This window comes from Protopterus annectens, chromosome 6.part0 (genome assembly GCF_019279795.1).
Source record: "Protopterus annectens isolate FY-2018-M chromosome 6.part0, PAN1.0, whole genome shotgun sequence".
In the NCBI taxonomy this organism is placed as follows: domain Eukaryota; kingdom Metazoa; phylum Chordata; order Ceratodontiformes; family Protopteridae; genus Protopterus; species Protopterus annectens.
Genome location: NC_056737.1, coordinates 705,748,883 through 705,775,436, shown reverse-complemented (window position 1 = coordinate 705,775,436; position 26,554 = coordinate 705,748,883). Strand labels below are relative to the sequence as shown.

The following is a 26,554-nucleotide window of genomic DNA, read 5'->3' as shown; positions in this document are numbered from 1 at the left end:
TATATATATATATATATATATATATATATATATATATTATATATATATATATATATATATATATATAGATGTGTGTACACACACACACACACACACATATATATATATATATATATATATATATATATATATATATATATATATATATATGCATACATGTCCCAAATTGTCCACACAAACATATGCTGCTGACAGACCACACATAACTGAGCCATCATGCACAGTTGGATACAAAAGGACCCATGACACTCACATCTGCCACCCCCATAGTCCAAATAAATAAGTGAACCTACACTGCTACAAAATCATGATAGACCATACACAATTGCCAGACATACAACAACCTCTTAGCAAAACAACTAAAATGTGTGAACATAGCAAAGAGAAACACAACCAGCCAGTAATTCACATGTTTATTGTACTCTGATGTCTTGGCCAAAGCCTTCAAGGAGTAAAAGATTACAAGTAACTGCCTTAATCACAAGAAGCAATTAACACTTAATTACATAATTAAATACACAGCCTCCAATTACACTCCTCATTTAACCCCCTAAGGGATAAAGTATCACATTTAATATTAATACATTGAGTCTGTACATAACAATTGTTCTTTTATGAATGTTTCATCAAACTGAGGAACAGTCGTTTTCCAAAATAGTACCTTGGAATCCACTGCTGTCCCCATGGGGAGATTTATTCAGATGTAAGGCTATAGAACTGTCATCTTTCTTATCAGTAATATGTCTCACGTGTTCTAACAGCCTAGTTTTGAAACATGTTTTACTCTGCCCCACATAGGATATGTTACAAGTGCATCTAAGAACATTCCCTATACACCAACCTCTTGATTGTACAGACTTCAGCATAATTTCCAGCCATTTCCCTCAGCAGGAATGATGGCACTAAATAATGATAGACCATTATACCTATCAACCTTTTACTGTATGACATCTGGACAAAGCCTGACATAATTGGTGGACAGAGGCACAAATATATGGCCATACTTGAAGTATTGCTGTTATACGCTGATAAAGTTGCTTGTGTTACAGGGTTTTTTGTAACATATCTTTTCTGGGGGATATAAAGTCATAAAAACAAATGAATGTTAGCATTTACAGATTGCAATCACCAGATTTTGCTACTGATTTGCCAAGGACAGCACCTGTCTGGGGAACAGACCAAACATAACAGGCTAACCTGTGGCCATTATATGGATAACCCTACAGTTGAGAGCTATGGAGACACTGAACTTTGTCAGACTGAAACCCATGCAGAAGTAGCATGTGCAGACAAACCCTATTAAACTAGCAGTATTCCAATCATATAACAGCAATACTCACATTCTGCCTCTAAGTCTTGAACCTTCCCCACCGCTTAGTTGGCTTGTCTCCACAAGTCTTGTTGTAAGAGGTCTTAGCTCACACAACTCCAGGATGTCTTCCTCACAAGTAAGGGAAAAGGCCAATTCCCACATGGAGTAGTTAGTTATAGGAGTGTGTTTCCATGAGATTGGCTATTGGAAGAACTACACAGCTGCTCTGCATGCAATTAGCAAGTGGGGAATACCAATAGATGCAGCAACCAACAGCAGCAGCAAATATAGATGAAACAAACCACAAGAACAGGATACAGGATACAACAGATTTATTCCGGTACCTCGGCTCAACAGCCTTCAAAGGAATAAACATCAAGCCACCAGGTGCATTTTATATACTGGTGCTACCCAACAATTAACAATTAAACAATTTAATATAATTGAAATAGTATTATACAACTCCAGAGAGTTAAAGGTACAGACAGATTTTATACAGATGTAAGAAACACACTGATAAAAATTGGAAAATTAGAATGCATAAAATTATTCATTGCAAGATACAAAGAAGTTGATACTAAATATTTTCATTAATAAATATTCAAATTCACTTCCAAATTCAAACCTTTGGGTTTGAGAGTACCATATTTTAAAATAAATCTACTTTCTAGATTTAATAAACTCTGCTGAAAATTACCTCCATAACGTACATTAGGTTTGGCTAAAGCACAAAAGAATAATGAGTCAATAGACCCATTATGTACTGTATGAAAATGTTCAAATATAGGGCTATCTATCCTAGCATTGCGAACATCGCCAATATGTTCTAATACACGTATTTTTAATTGGCGTTTTGTCTGACCTATATAATATTTTGGCAAAGCACAATCACAACCAATAATATAAACTACACCACAGGAACTGCAATTGAAGTTATTTTCTGCAAAATATTTGACCCCATTTATGGTACTACCTGATAGGTTTTTCACTCTCACACATATCTTACATTTACCACATTTAGACATACCATATTGAATACCAGAATCCAACAAAGAAACGTCACTTAACAAATGTCTAGGTTTTAGAATTTCCTTAAGATTGGCATATCTGCCATATGAAAAGGAAACATGTTAGGAAAAAGATGCCCAATCTCCTCATTTTCATGAACAATAGACCATAAGAAATTGACAATGTTACTTAAAATGCCTGAAAAAAGAGAATATTTAGTGACAAAAAATAATCTATCATCATTAATATCCATCTGTTTATGAATTGGATTAATGTAAGATAACTTTGTAACATGATGCTCTAAATTAGAATCAAATCTTACACGACTCTTCCTAATTAAGCTCTCAGAATAACTCCTATCAAACAATCTCTTACAAACATTGTCAAATTCCAGTTTCAAAAACCTATGTTCAGAAGTATGTTCATATATACGTTTGAATTAACCATAAGGAAGGGCCTCAATAAGATGCATAGGATGTGCACTAGATGCATGCAAAAAATTATTAGAAGCTACCTCTTTCCTGTGTGGTCTAAATTGGACAATTCCTTGTTTATCCACATATAACAAAATGTCCAAAAATTGGATTTCTTGTTTATTAATAACGTGTGTGAACTCTAACCCAAACCTATTTTGGTGAAGATCTACCATAAATTTATCAAAATCTGAAATGTCTCCTCTACAGATAAAGATTAAATCATCAATAAATCTCTGATAGGAAATAACACTTCTTTGAAAAAATTCTAAAGTGTATAAAAAGTTAGTTTCAAAAAAGGACATAAACAAAATTTTATAAGTTGGGGCAAAACTAGCTCCCATCGCAGTCCCATCTACTTGAAGAAATATCTTATTGTTAAATACAAAATAGTTGTGACTAAGTGCAAACTCTAAAAGAGAAATGACAAAAGATGTTCGTGGACCCTCACCCAAAATTTTCATTATAGCTTCCAAACCCAATTTGTTACTAATGTTAGTATATAAGGACTTTACATCAACCGTAGCCCAGTAAAAACTAGGATCCCATTTAAAGTTTTTAATCAAATCTCAATACTGATTTGTATTAGTGATATGAGAGGCAACATATTTCAACTCATTCTTTAATACGCTATCCAAAAAGATACCTACAAACTCCAAATAACCACCACAACAGGACACAATAGGGCGACCAGGGGGGACAAGGATATTTTTGTGTATTTTTGGCAAAGCATAAAAAGTAGGGTCCTTAGGATTAACAACATATAAACGTTTGACATCTTTGTTACTCAAAAAACCCAACATTTCACCTCTCTCAAGAATTTCTAGAAGAGAAGAATTGTATTCATTAATAGGGTTTTTTTGGCAACTCAACATAAACATAATCATTACATAACAAATCATAATTCATTTTTAAGTAATGACATTTATTCATAACTACCCATTTGCCCCCTTTATCTGCAACACAAAAAGCATACTTTTTGAAGCCTCCTTCATATTCTTCAAAGCACACCATTCAGGCTTGCTTAGATTGAAGGTAAAAAACTGCTTCAAAAATCTAGCATATTCAATTTCTGCCTTTTTACATAAGACATTCTCAAATGTCCTCAAAGCTGCAGAATTTTTAGGTGGACAAAAAGAGCTACGACTAGGCAATTGAGGTAAAATAAATTTACCATAACCAGTAAAAAAACATTCAGAACGAATGTCAAGAGCCCCTGCCTCATTACTACCATCAACTGAGCTACTGCCCCTCTGACTATCACTAGCTGGTACATTTTCAGCCATAATATCATAAATGGAAACATCCAATAAAGGATCAAAAAGAACAGAGAAGTCATCCAAGTCAACAGAACAAAAAGAACTATTTACAACACTGCTCAAGTCTGCAGAAGCATTTAGATTACTTTCTATACATGTCACAGAAATAGCATTATTAGCACAGCTTTTGTTGAAAAATACTTTTAAATATAGTTTCCTACAAAAGCGTTTAATGTCCATTAAAATGTCACAAAGTGCAGGGATTTTCGTTGGTACGAATTTACTGCCTAAATTCAGCACCATTGACATTTCAGATGTAAGAACAAGGTCGCTTAAGTTGACAACATTAGTACTGTTCACATTATTTTCAAAAAAATAGTCATTGGTGAGCTCAACACGCTCATTTCCACAAAAGGTATTAAACACATGAGCGTGAACAACGGAATCAGTACCTTTTATTGCGACCCTTTGGGCGAGATTTTCGTTTTGCCCCTTGCCGAAAATTCCACCTGCCTTGTTCTTCTCCTTCGGTCAACGACCCGGTGCCATCCGCCAAGTCAACGCGTTCAAAAGAAACACTTTTTTTGCTACCACCGGCTGTATCTGATGATGAAACAGAAGAATCACGCCCACTACGTGAACTGCCCTCTGATAATCTTTCCCGGGATGTACCATTCGTACCATTCTTACGCTGACGCTGCCACGAATAAATGATATTGCTTTAAAATCGGAAATGTCTCTATTTAACTTTTTCTTTTTTCTAGCAATTACTTCACATTCAGCTTTTGAAACAGCACTATTAATATCTTTCATGGCCTGTAAAAACGAAGGATTTGCATGTGTATCAGATAAGCTTGCCTCACCTTCTGCTATCTTAGCTTGGATTGATCCAAGACTTCTCCGATTCTGTTTAATTAAGATTTTTAACCAAGTTAAAGTACATTGAAGAGACGCTGCTTGCCATTCGGCTAAAAATTCATTTTCGTCCTCTGAAAATCTATATGCAGGAAGTTTATCAATTCTCAAACCTCTAGGTGTAATTGACAATTCGACATATTTCTCCAAAAGGCAAATGTCATAAAACAGTGAAGTTTCTTTAATCCTAAGTCTCTTTAAATCTTCAAATTTTTTATCATGACCATAATTACCAGGCATTGTCCATGGGTCAAATTGAGCCAGCTTTAGATCCCTTTCTTTAGCCAAGCTGGCAAATAAAAATCCATCACTCTCCGTGTTTAAGTTTGCCATCATAAATCCAGATCCAGCTCTAACATCAGAAACAGCAACCAACAGCAGCAGCAAATATAGATGAAACAAACCACAAGAACAGGATACAGGATACAACAGATTTATTCCAGTACCTCGGCTCAACAGCCTTCAAAGGAATAAACATCAAGCCACCAGGTGCATTTTATATACTGGTGCTACCCAACAATTAACAATTAAACAATTGAATATAATTGAAATAGTATTATACAACTCCAGAGAGTTAAAGGTACAGACAGATTTTATACAGATGTAAGAAACACACTGATAAAAATTGGAAAATTAGAATGCATAAAATTATTCATTGCAAGATACAAAGAAGGCTGTTGAGCCGAGGTACCGGAATAAATCTGTTGTATCCTGTATCCTGTTCTTGTGGTTTGTTTCAATACCAATAGATGCACAGGCCATCACCTGGTCTTGAACATCACCTACAAAGCCATGCTGCCACCTATTCAAACCAACTCCATCCCTGTAGTGGGGGTGGGAAGAGAGAGAGAGAGAGAGAGAATATAAACTGAAAAATAGAAGAAAATAATGATTTGGACGATTATATGTCCCAACAAGACTTGCTGTACTAATGTCCTGCTGAACAGCTGCTATGGCCATAGCATCTGGCCCTATCTGCAGTGGGAGAGATCACAGCCATACCTGTTGACTGTACAAATCTTCACAGAATGTCCAGATTTTCCCATCATAGTTTTTTTGTCTGTTCCTCCTGAATTCTGTACTTTTCTGGCAAATAGCTGAGGACTGAAGTCATCAAGTAATGACAAACACTTGAGTTTAAGATTCCACATCCTTAAGAATATTCATGGTAATGCAAAATGTATCATTATACAAACTTCCTAAGTTTGTAAGAAAAATATTTAAAGTCTGTCCCTATTAATCCACCATCATTGTAGGCTTTGTCCAGATGTGATGCTCTAAGTGGTTGCAAAATAGGATCACAGCTCAGGAGCCTGACTCACCCTTGGAAAGGACAGCTTACATAATGACAACCACTGGGCTATCTGTCAAACAGTTGTGACTGTGCCACTGCTAGGCCAGTTAATGGGATGGTGTCCAAATCCATATGTTACCTGTGAATATGAGTATGATACTGGTTTGTCTTGTAAAGTTAAGAGACCTATATAGGGCATGTGCATAGTAAAGTACTGTTGCAGACATGTGTGTTGAACTGCATGTGATATATTGAATTAATAACATTCAACTTTACAGTGTTCTGCTGGGCAGTAAGCACATTTGTGACTGATATTTGTAGTCATATACACATTTACCTGTGTTATGTCAGCCAAACCATTGGCAAGTCTGTGAGTAATGACAATGTAACATAATAGCCTACTTTTGACTGTTGGACATCTTCCAGGTTATCACAGTGATGTCAAAGCCTACTGTGCAATCAACTTACTAATGCATGGTGCAGCTGTGTTAATACATTATCAATACTGATGTCCCTTTGTCACCCATTTATGTGTGCCATTGTCCAGACGTACTGCTGTATCAGGTTGAGAGGTATGATTGAGCAGCAAGACTGTAAATACGGGTGTCATACTAACGTAGAACAGAAGTGTATACCAGGTATCCCCTAAGCACATGTATGTATGCATATGTTCAGCTGGAAGGCACAGAACTAATCACATGGGTTTCAAGAAGTCAGGTACCTAGGTTGTGCATGTTGCACATGTGTGTAATATCAGTGTCAGTGCATACAACAGACATAAATGTGTACACCTACTGCTTGTTGCATTGCCCTGACATTGATATGGGTACTAGAGTAGGCATGATTGTCAGGTAATAATCAGAGAAGTGTCCAACTGTGTTATGACCCACTGCTGATGCCTACCACTACCAGCTGTATCAACACCTATATACAGTGGATATCACAAGTGTGCACACCCCTGTTGGAATGCTAGGTTTGTGTGCTGTATGTGCTATATGACAATCAGACCACAGAAAATCATTTCAGAATGTTTCTCATCTTGAATGTGACCCCTAACCTGTACATTTCCATTGAAAAAATATCAAAAGTATTTCTAGGAAGGTGAGCAACTACTGCCAAGTGAAGATGTGCCATGATGTTAGAGTCCAAACCAAGATGAATGAATGCTGTAACCATCTCAAGTGGTGCATACACAACATATCAGTTTAAGGGCGTGCACACTCATTCAATTGGCTTATTGTACTGATTATTATTTCCATATGTTTTCACAGTTCAGATTCTTATGTTTAAAATTGAATAGTACAGGTTATAGGTCACATTAAAGGTGGAAATTGTTTTCAAATTAGTTATTGTGGTGTCATGTTTCAATTGCACAAATACCAGGCATTGTAACAAGGGTGTGTAGCCTTTATATCCACTGTAGCTATACGGACTCAGCAGTACCTGACCTGCATAACCAGCCTCCACCAAGGTAGAGTAATCCCCTTTGGTGGACAGCAGCAATACACAAACCACATAATAGGTTGCTATATTGACTGCACATGGTCACATAGGTGCAGGCAACAACTTGCAAGCAAGTCACCTCTATCAGAGCAGGCATGTAAGTTCACAGGTGACTTTCTATAAGCTTGACTATGACTACAAATCAGACATATCCACACCACCAAGGATAATTGCAACAGTGTTTCTATATATGCTTTCAGTCTCAGAGGAAACAACACAATTCACCCTGTACTGGGGGTAAAGCACTCATACACACATGCCATGGATATAGCAACCTGCAAAAGACAGGTTAGGTGGGCACATCGCCACCCTGTCCACCCCAATTGTATAGGGGGATATGCATATGAACCACACTCCTCCCCTCAGCTATGGTGAGCATGTACATACTGCCTACTGATGGCAACAACAGCAAATTTCCATGAGGCATAATAACATCACTGTCTGCCTCCTACATGAACCCAGGCATGTGCTCACATCTCCATTACACACCAGTGTCAAACACAGACCTGCCACTATCCACATGGAAGATGATCACTGTCAACTCTGTACACAGAAGTGAATGGAGAATACAGGGTTATGCAGTAAAGTGTCCAACATTGGGGGGAATAAGATAGCTCAGGGCCAGGAGGGTAAGGCAAGCTGCTATAGCCATGATAGATTGGAGGGTTATGGTGTAATTTGGATTAGTTGCAAGTAATATCTACTGTTGATGTGCAATTTGACAACAGTATGAGGTCATGTGACCTTTTTCCTGTTTATGTCTTCCAGGTAACATGCAGAGGGCTTACCTACCAGCATTCTGTGTTGGGGAAACTGACATCATCACCCAATATGTGATTGAACATTATGCCCTGTTATTTAGATGGAGAACAGAAGATGTGCGGGAGTGGACCACACTGTGGAACACTGTGGCCCACAGGGTAAATGATGCCAGCCTGCACAGCAGAACTTATGAGCAGGTGCCCTGTTATTTAGATGGAGAACAGAAGATGTGCAGGAGTGGACCACACTGTGGAACACTCTGGCCCACAGGGTAAATGATGCCAGCCTGCACAGCAGAACTTATGAGCAGGTGCAGCATCAGGCCACTGACCTCATCTGCCATGCCCGTCAACGGGCTGCTGCTGCAGCGAGGGACCAGCTAGCCACAGGTGGGGGGGCAGTCATCCAGCCCCCACTTAACACCCACCGAGAAGCTCCTCGCCAGGCTTGGGGCACCAGCCCAATGCACAAGCCATAATGCTGAGGAAAGCATTGTGGAGGTGGGTTGCACACACACACACACGCACGCACACACACACACACACACGCACGCACGCACACACACACACACACACACACACACACACACACACACACACACACACACACACACACACTGGACAAGGAGCATGCATGTAAACGCCCAGTGGGGATTAACACACTAATGTATCAGACATACATGTATCTATATTGTATCCACATCCATGTGTCAGGTCCGATTGCAGTTGTGGACGAGGTTTTCTAATGCACAAAGGTGCCCATCTATGGTGAGAACAGAACACTGTGCATTACTGGAGTTAGTACTGTAAATGCGCAGACATGCTGCACCCATCCTGTACCTAGGCCACATGTGAGTCTGGTGACAATACCTCTCTCTCACAACTACCTAGGACTCTCTGTTCTGCATAAGGGACAGCAGCCTGAAGCTGGTGAGCATGAAATTGTTCTGTTGTTGCCTGGCAATACCCCAGACATGTGAAGGGAATGCAATTTACCATGCCGACAACTTTCAGTAATAGCTATATTGCTTTATGCAATGGCTATATTGCTTTATGTGCATGTTCACTTGTGGTGGGGTTAACTGCATTGCATCACAGTGGTCACCACTGGGGCCTATCTAACATGAATTCAACATTTCTGTAGCATACCTCACAACTTGTCAGTGCCAAGACATCTGGACAGAGGTCAGCAAAATGGGCTGGACAAACGGCCTAAGATAGGGACATGTGTGACACATTAGTGGTATACAGTGAATATAAATAGTGCACACACACCCCTCTTAAGATGCAAGGTGTTCCTGTTACATACAAATTATAACTACAATATGTCAGTCCACACCTCTTCCAACCTTTAATGTGACCCATAACATGAACATTTTACTTGTAAAACCAAGCAACTGGAGTCATGTATTGCACCTACAAGGCTGGCCACCTGTGAGAGTCATATCAGCATGATATTTCAGTCTGGTATGATAACTCCTGCTGCTATATGTGTCAATGCACTCACTGTGGCCTATTTGGCTACAATATCACATACATGGGCATTTTTAAGGAAAACACAGACCACTTCCGACCACATATAGGTTGCAAACATGTGGATATTCCAAACACATCTATATAGAGGACTGTACAATGGTTTAACTGCTTCATGTGAGGCACATGCTATTACCACACTATATAAAGTTATGGCAGCAGGAGGTCATCACCAGCCATGTTTGGTACACACATCAAAATGATGTAAGATACAGAAGACATTATCCACACACACACACACACACACACACACACACACACACACACACACATACACACACACACACGTACTAGCATTGGTATTAGAACTCCTGCCTATCCAGGTATTTCTACTATAATGCTACGCAGTTATCAGATGTGCCACAGAGTTTATACATTTCCACCTAGTCCAAAGATACTACAGGACTACTAGACTGGAGTGAGGGGAAGCGTAAAGGGTAGTACACAGGTCAAAAATTGTGTCACCCACACACTACATTATTCTCACACAAAGACACACACACACATCCAAACAGGTGCCAGTAGGGAGATTATAACTCCTGCCTATCTAGTTATTTCTACTATAGTGCTATGCAGTTATCAGATGTGCCACAGAGGTGATACATTTCCACCTAGTCCAAAGGTACTTCTAAGGTGGATGACATCCAATGGACTACTAGATTGGAGTGAGGGGAAGTGTAAAGGGTAGCACACAGGTCAAAAATGGTGTAACCCACACACTACATGATTCTCACACAAACACACATCCAAACAGTTGCCAGTAGGGAGATTAGAACTCCTCCCTTTCTAGTTATTTCTACTGTAGTGCTACACAATTATAAGACGTGCCACAGAGCTTTTACATTTTCACCTAGTCCAAAGGTACTTCTAAGGTGGATGACATCAACAGGACTACTAGATTTGGGTGAGTGGAAGTGTGATGGGTAGTACACAAGTCAAAAATGGTATAAGCCAGGCAGTGCATGATTCTCACACACACACACACACACACACACACACACACACACACACACACACACACACACACACACACACACACACTCTCTTGCCAGTATTGGGATTAGAACTCCTGCATATCTAGTTATGTCTACTATAGTGTTATGCAGTTAACGCATGCACTACAGAGCTTACTGAATTTTCACATGGCCAAAGCTGCTAAGTACACAGCTGAGGTAAAGTGTTACAGGTGGTAGAAAGCCTGCCTTCAGTTCCATCAATACATAGTGCTAGTTCTTTATGTCTTGCACTTCAAATAGCATTATTGCTTGACACTTCATCAAGTTATTGTATCTACAAGTGTGGCACACCTGGGAGCCATCAGCAGTACTCGTTCATTACACAAGTAGCCCCAGTACTTACTAGTTATGTCCACCCCTCATGGCCTGATTGAAGGGCAGTTTTCTGTGCTTTCACCCATTAACCTGGTGCACTTGTCCATTCTGAAGCACTGTTGCAACTGCTTCATGTACACAGACAACCCTCCCCTCTAAATTCTATAAGTTACCCATATATCACCCAATGTGGGTATATGCACTATCCAGCAAAAACTGGGGTAGCAGGTCAAGATGATAAGATCACCACCTGCACCACACCATGTGGAACACATAGTTCACCATGACACCCACTTTGACAGCCATGACATACAGTTTAAACCCACACATCCACCTTCACAGAGGCACACACTGCACATTTACCCAAATATTACAGACCAGCAAGGCAGACACCCACTCAGACACCACAACATGGCACATGCCAAGGGACACATATTTAACCTACACAGTGTACCCCTCAACCTAAGCTCCTAAGGGTAAACACCTTACAATACAGTGATCATGGGTAACTCAATACTGAGGCACACACATATCCCCACTCAATAAGCTAAATATGGAGAGGGTAACAGCTGAATATATATCACATGCCAGCATCCAACACATGACACAGCCAGTCATGGCACTCAACAACAACTATGGTTATCACTCTGTATCCATGTAGGTGTGAATGACCTGGGACACACCTCCCTGCACTACGCGACAAGAGACATGGCTGAACTCTCTCATTATGTGGTCCAGGCAGGTGTTACAGTAGCCCTGAGCAGTGTACCACCATCACCCAGAATGATGCAGTGGTATTATCAACAGATTGACTGCTACACTGGCTTACGTGTTTTGTGTCATTCTGAGGGAATCCAGTCCCTCTCTGCTTGGGATGACATGATTGAAAGAACCCAATGACTTGCCACAGATGTCCTACATCTGTCAGTGCTGGGTTTCCAGGTACTAGCTAAGTGTCTTGCCATCCCATATGATGCCTTATTAGGCAGAGCTCCAAATGTAATTACCACCATAACAGCTTTTAATTTTTAATTTTTTTTTGTAACAGCTAGATATGTATGCAATCTGAGGGTCATGCTTCTCAACAGGTAGACATCTAACTGTCAGGATGCAGTCATTCAAAGCACTCGGAGTAGAGGACATTAACATGTCTGCTGTAATGGAGAGGTGGTTCACAGTAGCAGACAGCAGCCCTGCAGTATCAGGCTGTAACACATTCCACAGCTGTCAGCCCCCAAACATGGACCACACCATACCACCACAGGCGGTGTTGTCTCCATATTCATTATGGATGGGAACACCTCCAGACTACTATCCAAGCATAATTCATTAGGAATACGTCCAGTACAACTGCCTTGGGGTAATAGTGCTGTCCAGACCATAGCCTGCTATGGGTCCACATCTATGTCCCTAGACTGTCAATGCACATTCCTCAACACCCTGCCATCTATGATGGTCCAACACAATGACATAGTATGAGACTTCAACTGCTCGTACATCACCTGGGGAAAGTAGCCAAGCGCCAGTACAGTGGCCCAACACTTCCTGGGATTCATCATTTCCAATGCCCTGGATCAGCTCATGCTGACTCCCAGTAGAGGATGCAACTACCTTGACCTGTGTTGACCACTTAAATATGGGACTGTTGCTCATCCACAGTTGTCATTCTCTGCATGGTGAGATCCACACAGGCTGTAATCAACATGGAACTCGACATGTTAGCCACAACTCCCCACAAGGGTAACCACCTTGCAAAACCTGTTCAAAGCTGACTTTGCAGCCATGAAAACAGGGGTGGATGACTTCACTGCACCCATGGCAATGGGAAATAGCTGCATGACTGTGGACTCATACACATATGCACTGTACAAACAGGTGCATGAATGCATGGTACTAGCCAGAGCCAACAGAACCCAGACACTGTCCTCCAAACACTGGGAGACAATGTGATGGGCACCTGCCATTACTAAAGTGTACAACAGAAGGAGGACACTGTTACAGAGAAAGGTGATGTCCCATGACTGTTAACTCCCTTATTAGCCTCAAACACAATGTGGGATCCCTCATGGAATCCCCTATAGGCATCTGTGAAGGTAGACATGCTGCAGACATAGACGACAATCACAACAGCCTTTGATAGGTACATTAACAACCTCCGCAGCAATTAACAACCTCCGCAGCATTGAACACAAGTACTGTGAGTTACTGCACAATGCTAATACCTCTCCTGAGACAACAGATATAGGCCACAGTCTTGGCAACACATTTAGTGCCAGCTGTACCCCTCTCTCTCCCCACAAGTGGAGTGCTGAGTGAATGTATTCTTACATGCTGTATCCTATTTCTGTTCGAGGCATCTGTGTGTCACCAGGATGTGGCCCTGCAGCAAGACCAAGGGGTATGGCAGTATGGTAACATATCCACCATGTCTTAGGCAGGGTACAGCTGTATCTGCATGGATTTCAAAGGTCTGTAACACAGTGATTGCATATGCCTCACAGATTATAGGGCTGAGGGTTGTACATAGGTATATGTTGAGGTACAACATCTGTTGTAGAGTGGAGAATTGTATGTGTTGTAATTTGGACACACCTCCAATTGCTAATAACCACAGCCACAGAGGATATTCATCAACCCAACAGACTGAGATTACTATACACACACACACACACACACACACACACACACACACACACACACACACACACACACACACTTGCCAGTTCTGAGATCCATAGGTTCATTGCTTCATAAGTGTGTAGTAGGTGAATTGGCCTGAAGTCTCTACAAGGTTAGCCCAAGGGAATACCCTGGCATCAGGCCACATGACAATAGTCACTATTGTGGCTCAGGAGTATAGTCACTGGAGTGGTCCCCAGGGGTGGGTATCTTATTCCCCATCCACTCATCCAGATTTCTGTTGTGGGTAGCCAGTGATGTGCACTGCTTCACATGTATGTTATTTATATTCCATAACATGGACAGTGTCTGAGTTGTGCACCTGTCCCATGTGCAGGTCCTTTGAAGTGTGGAAGTGTGCTTGAGGTCTCTGGGGCATGTTGTGTGGACAGAATGGCATCTTTAGATGTAGTATTCCTGACCTAGATTGGTGAGACATGGCTGTGTAACTGAGGTAGTGATTGCACCTACATAGACAGTATGATGCAGGGATTCATTGGAGTTATTGGAGTCTGTCCATACAGGGCATGTGTATAAGGCATGGTATTCCTTTTGTGGGGTACGTTTGCAGACTGTACAGTTGTAGGTTTCCATTGGGGAACATAGCAAAAGGACGACTGTACACATTGATTGGGCTACTGAGGGGATTGTACAGGGTGACCATGTCTTTACTTGCTGTATAACACACACTTAGTCAGGAAATTTTATTCATCAAAGTACTTTCTGATGTCAGTGGCACTATTGTGGTCAACAGGGAGCTGTCAACCTGTGTTCCCCATTCTAATAACATCACTGTTCAGTGCACTATCATCAATGTATTACTTCATGTGAGCCATGGTGTTCACAAAGGTAATGGCAGCACATCTCTTGGCATTGAGGTTATGTCCCGGGTTCTGACAGGTGTCAAGTGGCCTTAGTGCATGATGTCAGCATCACATGGATTGGGAATACTACCACCCACCTTACTGTTGTATGCATACATTTTCAGCCAGGGTGCCTTTGTGTTCTCCTGCACTCAGAAGGGTAGATCCCAAACATGAGAGGACATGGGTCCGTGTAACCTGTGTGGCACCAGTCATGTCTGGTCATCAGTTTGACATGGAGTTCACTGCAATCACACCATGGGTACTATCTGTGAGGTAGTTTGCAGGAGAACTACTGATATAGTGGTTGATGCCTAGCCAAGTGTGTTTGTGTATGATTCCTGGGTGGAGCATGGTCTGAGTATTATAAGGGTTGCCTATATTGTTAACTATTCCATACTGTCACATAGTCATTACACATGGCACTACACATTTAGGGCTGTGGATTGTCTATACCAACCTCTACAGTGTTTGACAACTGTTGGCCTTGTAATGTGCACATTGGGACATATACTAGGTCATTAATATAGTAATTTAGCAAAACCTGCCCTTCAATGGATCCTGTTATTATCACACCACCATCCACACAGGATATTGATGACAGAGACACACACACACACACACACACACACACACACACACACACACACACACACACACACACACACACACACACACTTGCCAGTACTGAGTTTTGAACCCCTAGCTATCTATGTATTGCTACTACACTGTTATGCATTTATCACATGCGCCATGGAGCTTATAGGATGGATGTTGTCCCAAGGGACTTCTAAGGTGAGGAACCTTAGCAGCCCTTGTAAATACTGGCATTGAGTGATATAGTGGATGAGAGATTTCATAAAATACTTTACCCTACACACACATTTACGTTTGCCAGAAGTGAGGTTCAATCCTCTATCGAACTATGTTTTCAGACCTTTATGTTACACATTTGCCACACGCACCACTGACCTTACATGGTTTAGGGTTGCCAACAGGTACTTCTAAGGTGAATGATACCTGCAGGACTAATAAAGTAGGGCACTGAGAAGTGTATCGGGTGTAAATGGGGCCAAAATCTTTAAGGTACACACACACACACACACACACATATATATATATATATATATATATATATATCACACACACACACACACACACACACACACCACACACACACACAAACTTGCCAGGAATGAGATTCAAACACCTACCTATGTAGTTATTGCTACTACATTGTTATGAATTTATCACATGCGCCAGAGAGCTTATAGGTAGAACAGTGTCCAAACATACACACACTCACAGAAAGACACACTTTTACAATTGCCAGTACTGAGATTAGTACTCCTACCTAAGTAGTGTTTTGCACTACAGTATTACTCAGTTATGGCAAGCGCCACAAAGCCTATATGTTGGAGAGCTGTCCAAAGGTATCTTTGAAGGTGAGTGACAGCAGCAGTGCTAAAGGAGGGGTAAGGGAAGTGTAGTGAGTGTAAATGGCCTCAAAATCATTTCTCTACAAAGACACACACACACACACACACACACACACACACACACACACACACACACACACACACACACACTCTCTCACACAAACACATTTTCACAGTTGCCAGGACCGGGATTAGAACTCCTACCTAACTAGTTTGCTACACTATAGGATTACGCAGTTACCGCAAGTGCCCCAGAGCTTATATGTTGTACAACTGTCCAAAAGTATCTTTGAAGGTGAGTGACAGCAGCAGTGCTAAATGAGGGGTAAGGGAAGTGTAGTGAGTGTGAATGGCCTCAAAATCATGGCTCTATAAAGACACACACATACACACAAACGCACACATTTTCATAGTTGCCAGGTCTGGGATTAGAACTCCTGCCTAACTATTTTGCTACACTATAGTATTATGCAGTTATTGCGAGTGCCACAGAGCTTATAGGGCTGCAAACTGCCCAAAGGGTTATTTCAGGGTGACTGACATCAGCAGGAGTGCTAAAGTAGGACAGTGGGGCATGTAATGAGTGTGAATGGCCTCAAACTCGTTCATCTAGAAACACACACACAACTTTACATTTGACAGGACTGAGATTACAAATGGTACATGAATACTTATTTGTAGTATAGTGTTACACAGTTATCACAAGCACCACTGAGACTATAGGGCTGAGGGCTAACAAAAGGAATTTCTACAGTGAATGACATCAGCACATCATGTGATATAGGCCAATGGGATGTGTACTGGGTGGGAAAGGCCTCATAATGGGATTCTCTCTGAAGCTGTCAGTCTCTCTCTTCCCCACGTCTCTGTGTGTGTATGTTTGACATATTATGTTGGCCTTAGATATGTGTGAGTATTCCTATCCAGTGTGTGTGTGTGTGTGTGTGTGTGTGTGTGTGTGTGTGTGTGTGTGTGTGTGTGTGAAGTATGAATGGTGTACAGTTTGGTGTGTGTGCACAGACATCTGTGAATAACAGATAACTGTAGGCCACTGTGTTGTCAGACATGGGCTTCATTTCTTTAAGTGTAGGAGCATGCCCAGTATGACCTTCTATATCGACTGTGTGCATCCATTCCAGGGAGAGAGAGATTCCAGTTCATGGTTTTGTGTGCTACAGCTACACCTAGCAACCTGTTTCTGCAGGATATCTGTAGATAGGTTGCCAATATGGAGACACAATGGGCGTAACATATGGGGGATACTAACAACCAAAAGGAGTACGGCTGGTATAAAAAAACAATAAACAACACAAAACCAGTTACCAAGTGCAGCGGATCACAGCTGTGTTCAAGATGTAAACCAAGAAACTGCCACAACACGTTTCCTGTGTGCAATAAACTGGGAATGAAACCTCCAGTTAAAATCAAATTTTAATGTAGAAAACTGCCACAACACGCTTTCACTCTTAATACACTAACGTTGCTAAATATCACCACACGTTTTCTTAAGAGTAGTACTCAAACTTCTTCAGATGAAAAAATCTTCTGAACATACACTTACCTTTTTATATCTTTTCAATTAATCAAGTGAATAAACAAATCAATTAATATTTAAAGAAACATGTTGTCATACAATTAAATAGGATATAAAATCATCCCTTTCATATTAGAAAATTTTAAAACCAAATACAAAATATATTACCAATAAATACCATTTCATTTCATAATTTAAATATAAGTTGGACAAATAAGTAAAACTGTATTGTCATATAGGCTACCCTTAAACACACAAAACTAAAATTCATAAAAAAATATATATTTTTACTTGACACTATTTCACAATTTCACTGTTCTAAGCTTAAGCAAGGCAACAATAGAAATTTGTTCATTCATACCCGGGTATTTGTTAGCTTCAAATACAAGTTGCCAGTATGTCTCCCTAAATTCCAACCTGGTTTTCCAGGGGCCTTCCCTCAATTCCCTGGACACCATTTCTACCACAAAGAAATGGTATTTGGCTTGGGGGCATGAAAGAGTGTGTTTGAATAAGGCATTTCTAGGATTACCCTTCTGGATGTCATTCATATGTTCGTATATCCTACGTCTGAGGGTTCTCTCAGTCTTGCCTATATAAAATCCTTCACACTCTTTACATAGCTATATACACTAGCCCCTGAGAGTTGCAGTTGGAATAATTATAAGCCTCTATCCATTTCTTCCTAGCTGTTATAAATACTTTCTGTTGTTGAAGAATATATTTACATTGTGGGCATGCCCCACATTTATATGTTCCCTTAGATTTATTGGAAAATATGGAAGGGGAATTATTACCTTCTAATAAGTTCTTTATGTTAAACCCCTTCCGAAAAACTGTTTTAATGGTTTTACCCTTTAAATTAGGTAAATCTGTATATTCATTGAATTTAGCCCATTCACCCTCAACTATATTTTTATAGTATAAGCATTCGCACTAAAATTGGTAATAAACATATTGTTATATGTAGAACCTACTTCACCTTGCTCTGGCCCTATTGGTGCATTAGCTTGTATTAGTCCAGTCCCTAAAACAGGTTTAAATTTCCCTTGTCTATTACCACATACCTCCCTTTGTATATCCATTATTAATTCTAGAGGGTATTCCCTCTGCAGGAACATTTCCTTGAGCTTGTCACACTCTTCCAAAAAATCTACTTCCCAAGAAGTCATGCGACAAGCCCGAACACATTTCTCCTTAACTATACTCTTTTTTTTGATATAATGGATGTGAACTACTAAATCTAATGTAAGTATTAGAGAAGGTGGGTTTCCTGTATATTCTGGATTTAAACCCATTCTCTGTTGCATGTAGGGAAACATCTAAATAATTGACAAAATCATTGGTCATTTGATAGGCAAACCTTAAAAAAGTGGTACTCTCATTTATATAATTAATAAATTCCTGAAGGATTTCATTGTACCAGTCCAGAAGATAACATATATCATCTAGGAATCGGTGTATAAATTCCAAAACTCAACATATTTACTATTGTAAATTTACTATTGTATATGGGGGATACTGTAACTATTGCTGTCTGTGCTGCTTGTGTAACATGGTTGGTTGTAGCATAGATTTTCTGACATATGTACTGTTTTACACTGTGATGTATCATGTCATCAACTACTGACAGATATCATTCTTTGCTCACAGTTATTTACCAGGGAAATACAAGATGAATGAAGTTGAGTCCAGTATTCTGAGGCATAGAGTCTATCCATTCTGGCACACTCCTGCCATTGTGGAGGGGTAGCTACAGACAACAGACTACTGGTTCTGTGTAAATGGTTCAGCACCTTGGCAGTATGCTGGCTGGGGATCCCCAATTTGTTATTTTCAACACTTAATGGAATGGCCATACCCTGCTGTTGTCATACCTCTCAGCTGTACAGATACACCCAAGTTATCCAGAGACAGGGCTCATGTATCTGGTCAGTTTACCATCACAGTGTGGTTTACAAGTAGTTTTGTGGCTATTCATTCATGGGTTTGCAGTCAGGGGGTAGTATGGGCCGACATTAGTGTTTCAGACTTCACACACTCCATCACATCCATGCTTCTACACCCCCCCCCCTGTTATTCTCTCCTTTTCTTAACATTATGAATGCAATATCTCAGAGGTATCCCTATAGTTGGACCTTTATCCCTGTAGTAGTTATAGCCTGGTCCAGAGTTCTTGCAGTAGGACATGGAGAGACATGCTACTGGCATTTGTCAGCATGGCCTTGCATTTTTCTGTTTCCTGTGTTAGGTTGTTAGTTAGGACCCCCTGGCATTCTGTACATTGGCTGTATGGGTGAGGAATGGACCTTTGCCAGAGGACTGCAGGACATTTGAGAGTGCTGCAGGCCATCTGTAGCAGGCCAGTGCTTTCTGTCACTCATATGCTTCCAGGCTGCAAGCCAGTGGATTACCCTGGAGTGACAGTGGTAAGTGGTTGAGGTGTTCCTGTCAATCCTTCCTGTTCATACAGATCCACGAGTCTGGATGTGGTCAGCTTGCTGCTTACAGCTAGGGACACACCTGCATGGGACACCTATTCAGCATGCAACATCATGTATGTATTCCCATATAGAGATGGGTTCATATTGTACTCATTCCCTCCAGAAAGGATGTGACCTATGATAAACCTGCGGCTGATCGTGGGGTGAGCTGAGTGCATGTGTGATATGGAAGTTACTGCACCTGACTCACAGATATACCTGGGACATTCCCCGTGTGCTGCCTTGTGTGTGAATATGGGCAGCCTGTCATTACTTTATAACTGTGCCTTTTGTGGTCTGCCAATGATTGGCCAGACTAACAGTTTTCTATACTAGAGGGACAACTAATGTAATGCTAACCTCTATGTATAATTCCAAAGTTGTGTGCAGTTGACAGTTATTTTATATGCACTTTGTGTAGATTGCTTCCACTTGTGTACTGTTTCTATGTATGGGCCCCCATTCATGGCATGTCCAGCTTTCCAACGGCGACAGATATTGACATCTGGACAGTGAGTATGTACAACTGCTGACATGAGTGTACCTGAGAAGCAGTGTGGTTGGCACTGCAGTTGTTGGAATATGGCCCTGTCGACCACTGTACTGTACCTAGGCCACTGAGACACAACCATCCAGGCCCACATGCTGACCACTTCCAGGCAATGTTAAACACACAACAAACTTACCACACTGACCCTTGCATATTGCACACATGCAACAATGTAGATTGGGACAGCTCTGGAAATCTGTGCTCCAGTGATATTACTCCTCAGACGTACATTACTGCATTTCTGCATGGGATTGTGGGGGGGGGGGGGCACACCTGAGGTCTTTAAACATTTGCAATGACTGTACTGGTATTTCGGTTACTCTGTTGGCTTCCATTTCATATTGTATTGTGGCCTATCATGCAGAAAGGAGGCTTATCAGTAGAGTGCACGTTAGATTTTAATGGCATACATTTCAGTTTCAGACTTCTTACCCTTCAGAACTAAAATGCAATTGCCAGACCTGTTGTAGTATGTGTGTGTAGGTCTGGAGGGGGGCTGTTCACCATTGCCATCATTTGTGGGCCTTAGCCTGGCCTTTCTTTATGGTCATCTACACCTGTCCTGCTGGGTGAGGCTAGTGGTGGGTATGTGACCCTCACTAACATCCATGTGTGTGACCTATTGACACCTACAGTTATTTGGGCCATCACATCTACTGCGGTGGGAGTTGTCCACCTTGTGTAGTACTGCCTAGTATGTTGACACCAGTTTTTGTTATGGATTTCCTGCTGTCCCATATAGCTGTCAGCTGTCTGCTGCTATCCCATTCAGCCACCCAATTCCCTTGCATGCTTGCATCCATACCATACATGCAACTATCAGAACATACTACTCCATTCAGTAATTGACAGGAAGGGTGGCTTACCTTGTTGCTGGGCCAGTATTGAGGATGGTGATGGAGGGCTGACTATGTCGGATGCACTTAGTACACTCCCTATACATGGTAAAGCTCAGGTAGTGTCATGTTTGGCATCCCTTTTCCTGTATGTGTGAGTCGGAGAGAGGTATCAGTCCCTGGGTCCCTTTAGTGTCAGTGCGTGTGCTATGCATTGCTTTTTTGCCAAGGCCTGGGCATACTGGGCACTCCTTCTTCTGCCTACAGGGACAGGCTCAGGAAGTTCCTCCTCTGAGTCCCTCTGTGCCTGTGCTGGCATTGGCAATGGTGGGGAGTGCAGCTGTTTCCGCAAGATCATATTGTGTAGCATGGCAAATACTGTGAACATTTGTGTACATGTAGCTGGGGAGTACTGCAAGGCTCCACAGGATATGTCAAGGTAGTGGAACCGTGACTTGATCATCCAAAACACACGCTGTACAATGATCCTGGTTTGTGCATGTGCCTCATTATGGTGTTCTTGTTCATGTGTGTGTGCATTTCTGATGGGTGTCATCAGCCACGGCTCCAGTGCATAGCCAGCATCCCCCACTAGATGGCCATATGGGATGTCCCCCCTGGCAAACCCCTGACACAGCTGTGAGCAATGCCAGATGTGGGAGTCATGATAGCTTCCAGGGCTGCCAGCACACATGATCATGATAATGCCCTGGGCATTGCACACAACCTGGCAGTTGATGTAGGGGAAGCCCTTGCAGTTTATGTTGACCCTACCCTGCTCACCAGGTGCTGCTTTGATGTGTATGTACATGGAGTCTATAGCACCAAGTACCTCAGGGTATTCTGCTATACGGTGGAAGAGACGCATACCTCTAGTCAATGCCTTACGGCTGCTGGAGAAATATATGTGCTCACTGACGTGCTGACATGGCATTCAGGAACTGGTGGAGTACCCTGGATGCTGATGCCTGTGAGACCCCCCCATGATATCCCCAATTGGTCTTTGGAAGGTACCTGTGGCTAGTATTCTTAAGCCTACACATACCTTGGTATCCACTGTGATGGATTTTCCTCTGTTAGTTGTGTGTGTGAGGCGTGGCTGGCACAGCTCGATGATTTGCTGTAGAATGTCCCTGTCCACCCTATAGCGCTCCACTATCTCCAGTTCATGTAGGCCCTGGTAGGTTACCCTGGGTCTGTACACTCTTCTCCTCCTCCTCCTCACTGTGGGTCGGTTGTCAGCATTCTCCTCCTCACCACCCTCAGTCTCTAGCACATATTGATGGATTAAAGCAGCAGCAGCCTTTAACATTTTGAGTTAGTTTTGCCAGTTAAAAATCCCCCATCTGTGTGCACTGGTGGTTTAGAATTTGTGGGAAAAAACAGTCTGAAAGGTGTTTGCATAGTTTATAGTAGTTTGCTGGGCTGCTGCATGTGCAATTGGCTGATTCTGATACATTCCACCTGCCAGCTATGCTAGTTCTCCTTGATTGCCTTCCTACTGCAGTTTCCCCTTCCCACTTCCTCCCTATTTAAGCTCTGAGGCATGCCACGCCACATACGTAGTGCTGAAATGTAAATAGTGCTGCCATTTCCTCTTTTTTTTTTTTTTTTCCTGTTTATGTTTAAAACCCAGTTAGAGCAAGTATGACACACACCCCCTTATGAAGTCATCCAGCTCTTAGACTTGTACTGTTCTATTGCTGTACCCACACGGTTAGGTACAAGCTGACACTTTGAAGAAATATTTGATTCAGTATAACTCCCCTCATTTGCATACCCCAGTGTGTAGGTCGTTAGTACTGCACTAAAATGGACCCTTTCCCCTTGACAACCAGTGCTCCCTGGTATTGTTTACATTCTGCATGGCATAGACTATAATGGTAAAATGCAGATTTAACTTAAAATTGAGTTTTCCCATTTTTTTTTTGTATTTTCAGCACAATCCTGTTTGTGCACCTATGCCATAGGCTTAAACGACTGAGATTGGCCAAAAAAAAAAAGTTTAATTTTCATATTTATTAATCACTTTTTAATGCCAGTGGCCTTATGTTTGGCCATTGGCATGTATGTTGTACATAATACATGCTTTCTAATGAGCTGTCATGCCTCCATTTTGTCAGTTGCAGAAATGTACTCAGTTACTTTCTAAATGCATTTCTACACTAGCACTATTCTATCACAGAGACCTGGCAGCTTGTTGAATTGCTAAATCACCTCATTTGCATGGTTTTCACCAGCAAATGAGGTGATTTGCGTATTTGCCATTTTTCTGTGCTAGAACAGTGTAGAGCCGCTCGTGCATGTGAAAACGGCACTATCCTGAATCGTTCGGTGGCCATTTTCCATGCAGGAGCTCCTACACTATTCCTGCATGGAAAAATAGGCTTCCTGAATCCTGGTGTGTGTATTTGCAGTGTTTTCTAAACATTATGCAAATGAATGACTGAGTTATTATTTTCCTTGAAGACTAGTTAATAACAAAAACAACACAATGAACCAGGCTGTTCAGCTGTCTTGATTTAATACAAAGTGCATGTGGTATCTCGGCCATTTGCCTTCTCAGGATAAAAAACATAGCACACAACAACAACTTTAATACAGGTTGAACCCAGATAAACCAAATTAAACAGCTCTGCAATTGAATCATTAGAACCTTTAAAGTACCCTCAAATTGCAAAAATACAATAAATAACATCCAACATTACCTAATAATAAACATTACATTCATATGTAATTAATAACAAACTTTACTGTAAAATTATAAACTAGCAAATAAAAGCAACTAATGTGAAAATATTGTTAAAAATTCAAGTTGACTTCTAGATTAAGACCCCTTTCCAAAGTTTTGCATATATCATTGGTTGTGGGTATATTTCTGTCAAGTGGTACGTGGTACGTGGGACATGGGACAGACTAAAAGAAGTTAGCTTTTTCTATATCATTCTGGCACAGCTTTATTCATTCAGGGGGTGACTTTTCAGTAAGCTGAATGAATTAGAAAGTAAATTGATTCTTAACTATAAAACTTTTTGTCCCTGGGGTCTTAATCTGGAAGTCAACTTTAATTTTGAACAAAAGTTTCACATCAATTGCTATTTGTTAGTTTGTAATTTTTCAGAAAATCAAAAAAGTTATTATATATGATTACGATATTTATTGTATATGATTGTGATATTTATTATTAGATAATGTCAGATGTTATGTATTGTATTTTTGCACTTTGTGGGTACTTTAAAGTTTCTAATGATTCAATTGCGTAATTGTTTAATTGGGTTCACCTAGGTTCAATCTGTATTAAAGCTGCTGTTGTGCACTATGTTTTTTATCCTGAGAAGGCGAATGGCGGAGGTACCACATGCACTTTGTATTAATCAAGACAACTGAACAGCCTGGTTCATTGTGTTATTTTTATTGTGGTTCGTACACTGCAAGTGTTTATTAAGACTTGTTAACAAGTGTGAATTCATAGTTTTTTTTTAAATGTAAATGCTTGTGTATATTCCTGAAAAAACATCAGGATTTCTTATGAGTTTAATGTTAATATATTATAGAATATTTTTTTCTGAAAATACATATTGTTTAATTTCAGCAAAGAACATTGCTCTGACTTGTTGGATTTGCTGAAGGAGGTCCAGAGAGACAGGCATGATGTAGCAACTCTTGTACAGAAAGGTGAAAATGTTATTTCAGGACAGGCAGCATACATGAGCAAAGAAAATGTTCAGAGACTAATAAGAGAGGTAAGACTTTTAAAAAGTCTTGGTATTGTACAGCTACAGTATTAGTCATTTAACTGCATGACTTTAATCTAACCATTTGCTAAGTGAATCATTTTTTGTACTATGGTCACATTTGTATTTATTTATTATTTGTTTGTATGTTTATTTGTTTATGTTGACCAAGTAATTGAACAATTCCTCAGAGACAGACCAAGATGATAAAGACAACAGTAACTGCACTATATATGGAAAGTTTAAAGTAACAAATCAGCTATTATGTTTTTGGGAGGTAAGAGGAAACCATTGTACCCAAGGAAAGCCCACACAGGCTTGGAGAGAACATGTAAAGTCTGTGACCAGATGTCAAGATTGAAATCTGGATTCTGGCAATGTTAAGGCACTGTGAAGAAGAAATCTTAACCAGTTTCTGTGCTACATTTACTGCTATAACTCATTCCTGAAGAGATATAATTCAGGTCATGTATCCTGATAGTGTTTCTGACTAATTTGACAAATGGAATTGCTGTACCTAAAAGTACCCTAGATGGTTAACATATGTATGTTTTACTGACAAGTACAACAAATTAGTCTACATGAAGGGGGAAAACTGGAACATCATAGTATAACTCAGAGAACACACCAAGGTAACTCTTCCAAACATTGTGTGATCTGTACTGCTTACAATTGCAGATGTCTGTTAGAGAAAGAAAGAAGAGTAACAAATAGAAATACAGCTTCTGAAAGAGAACACCATCCAGCAGTGCTGCTATTCCTGACTTTCCCTTATGAAACATAGTTATTGTATTTCCAGCTCCCATCTAATACAGTCTCTTTATTTCCTGACATTAGGTGCATTAACATAGTTCTGTTTCTTGTGTGAATGTGTTAACTGGAAGGGCGTGCTAGACACAAAAACCCAAAAAGCTTAAGTTTACCTTGCCAGTACAACGTATACAAGGCAACAGTTAAAATGTTACCCACACACTGCATATTAAGAGAATATTTAACAGTAAACCCTAAACTTTTTTTATGTTAGAGTAGTTAATAAGGTATAAAAAC

General features: G+C 40.7%; 1 protein-coding gene across 1 annotated transcript in view; it reads left to right on the top strand.

Annotated features, from left to right (window-relative positions):
* The window catches only part of SYNE2 (spectrin repeat containing nuclear envelope protein 2), a 3,814,665-nt gene that overhangs the window by 1,051,124 nt on the left and 2,736,987 nt on the right, over positions 1-26,554 (top strand). Inside the window, exon 25 of the mRNA XM_044073561.1 lies at positions 25,366-25,516. Within this exon, the coding sequence (XP_043929496.1) occupies positions 25,366-25,516 (151 nt within the window). The remainder of the gene's footprint in view (positions 1-25,365; positions 25,517-26,554) is intronic.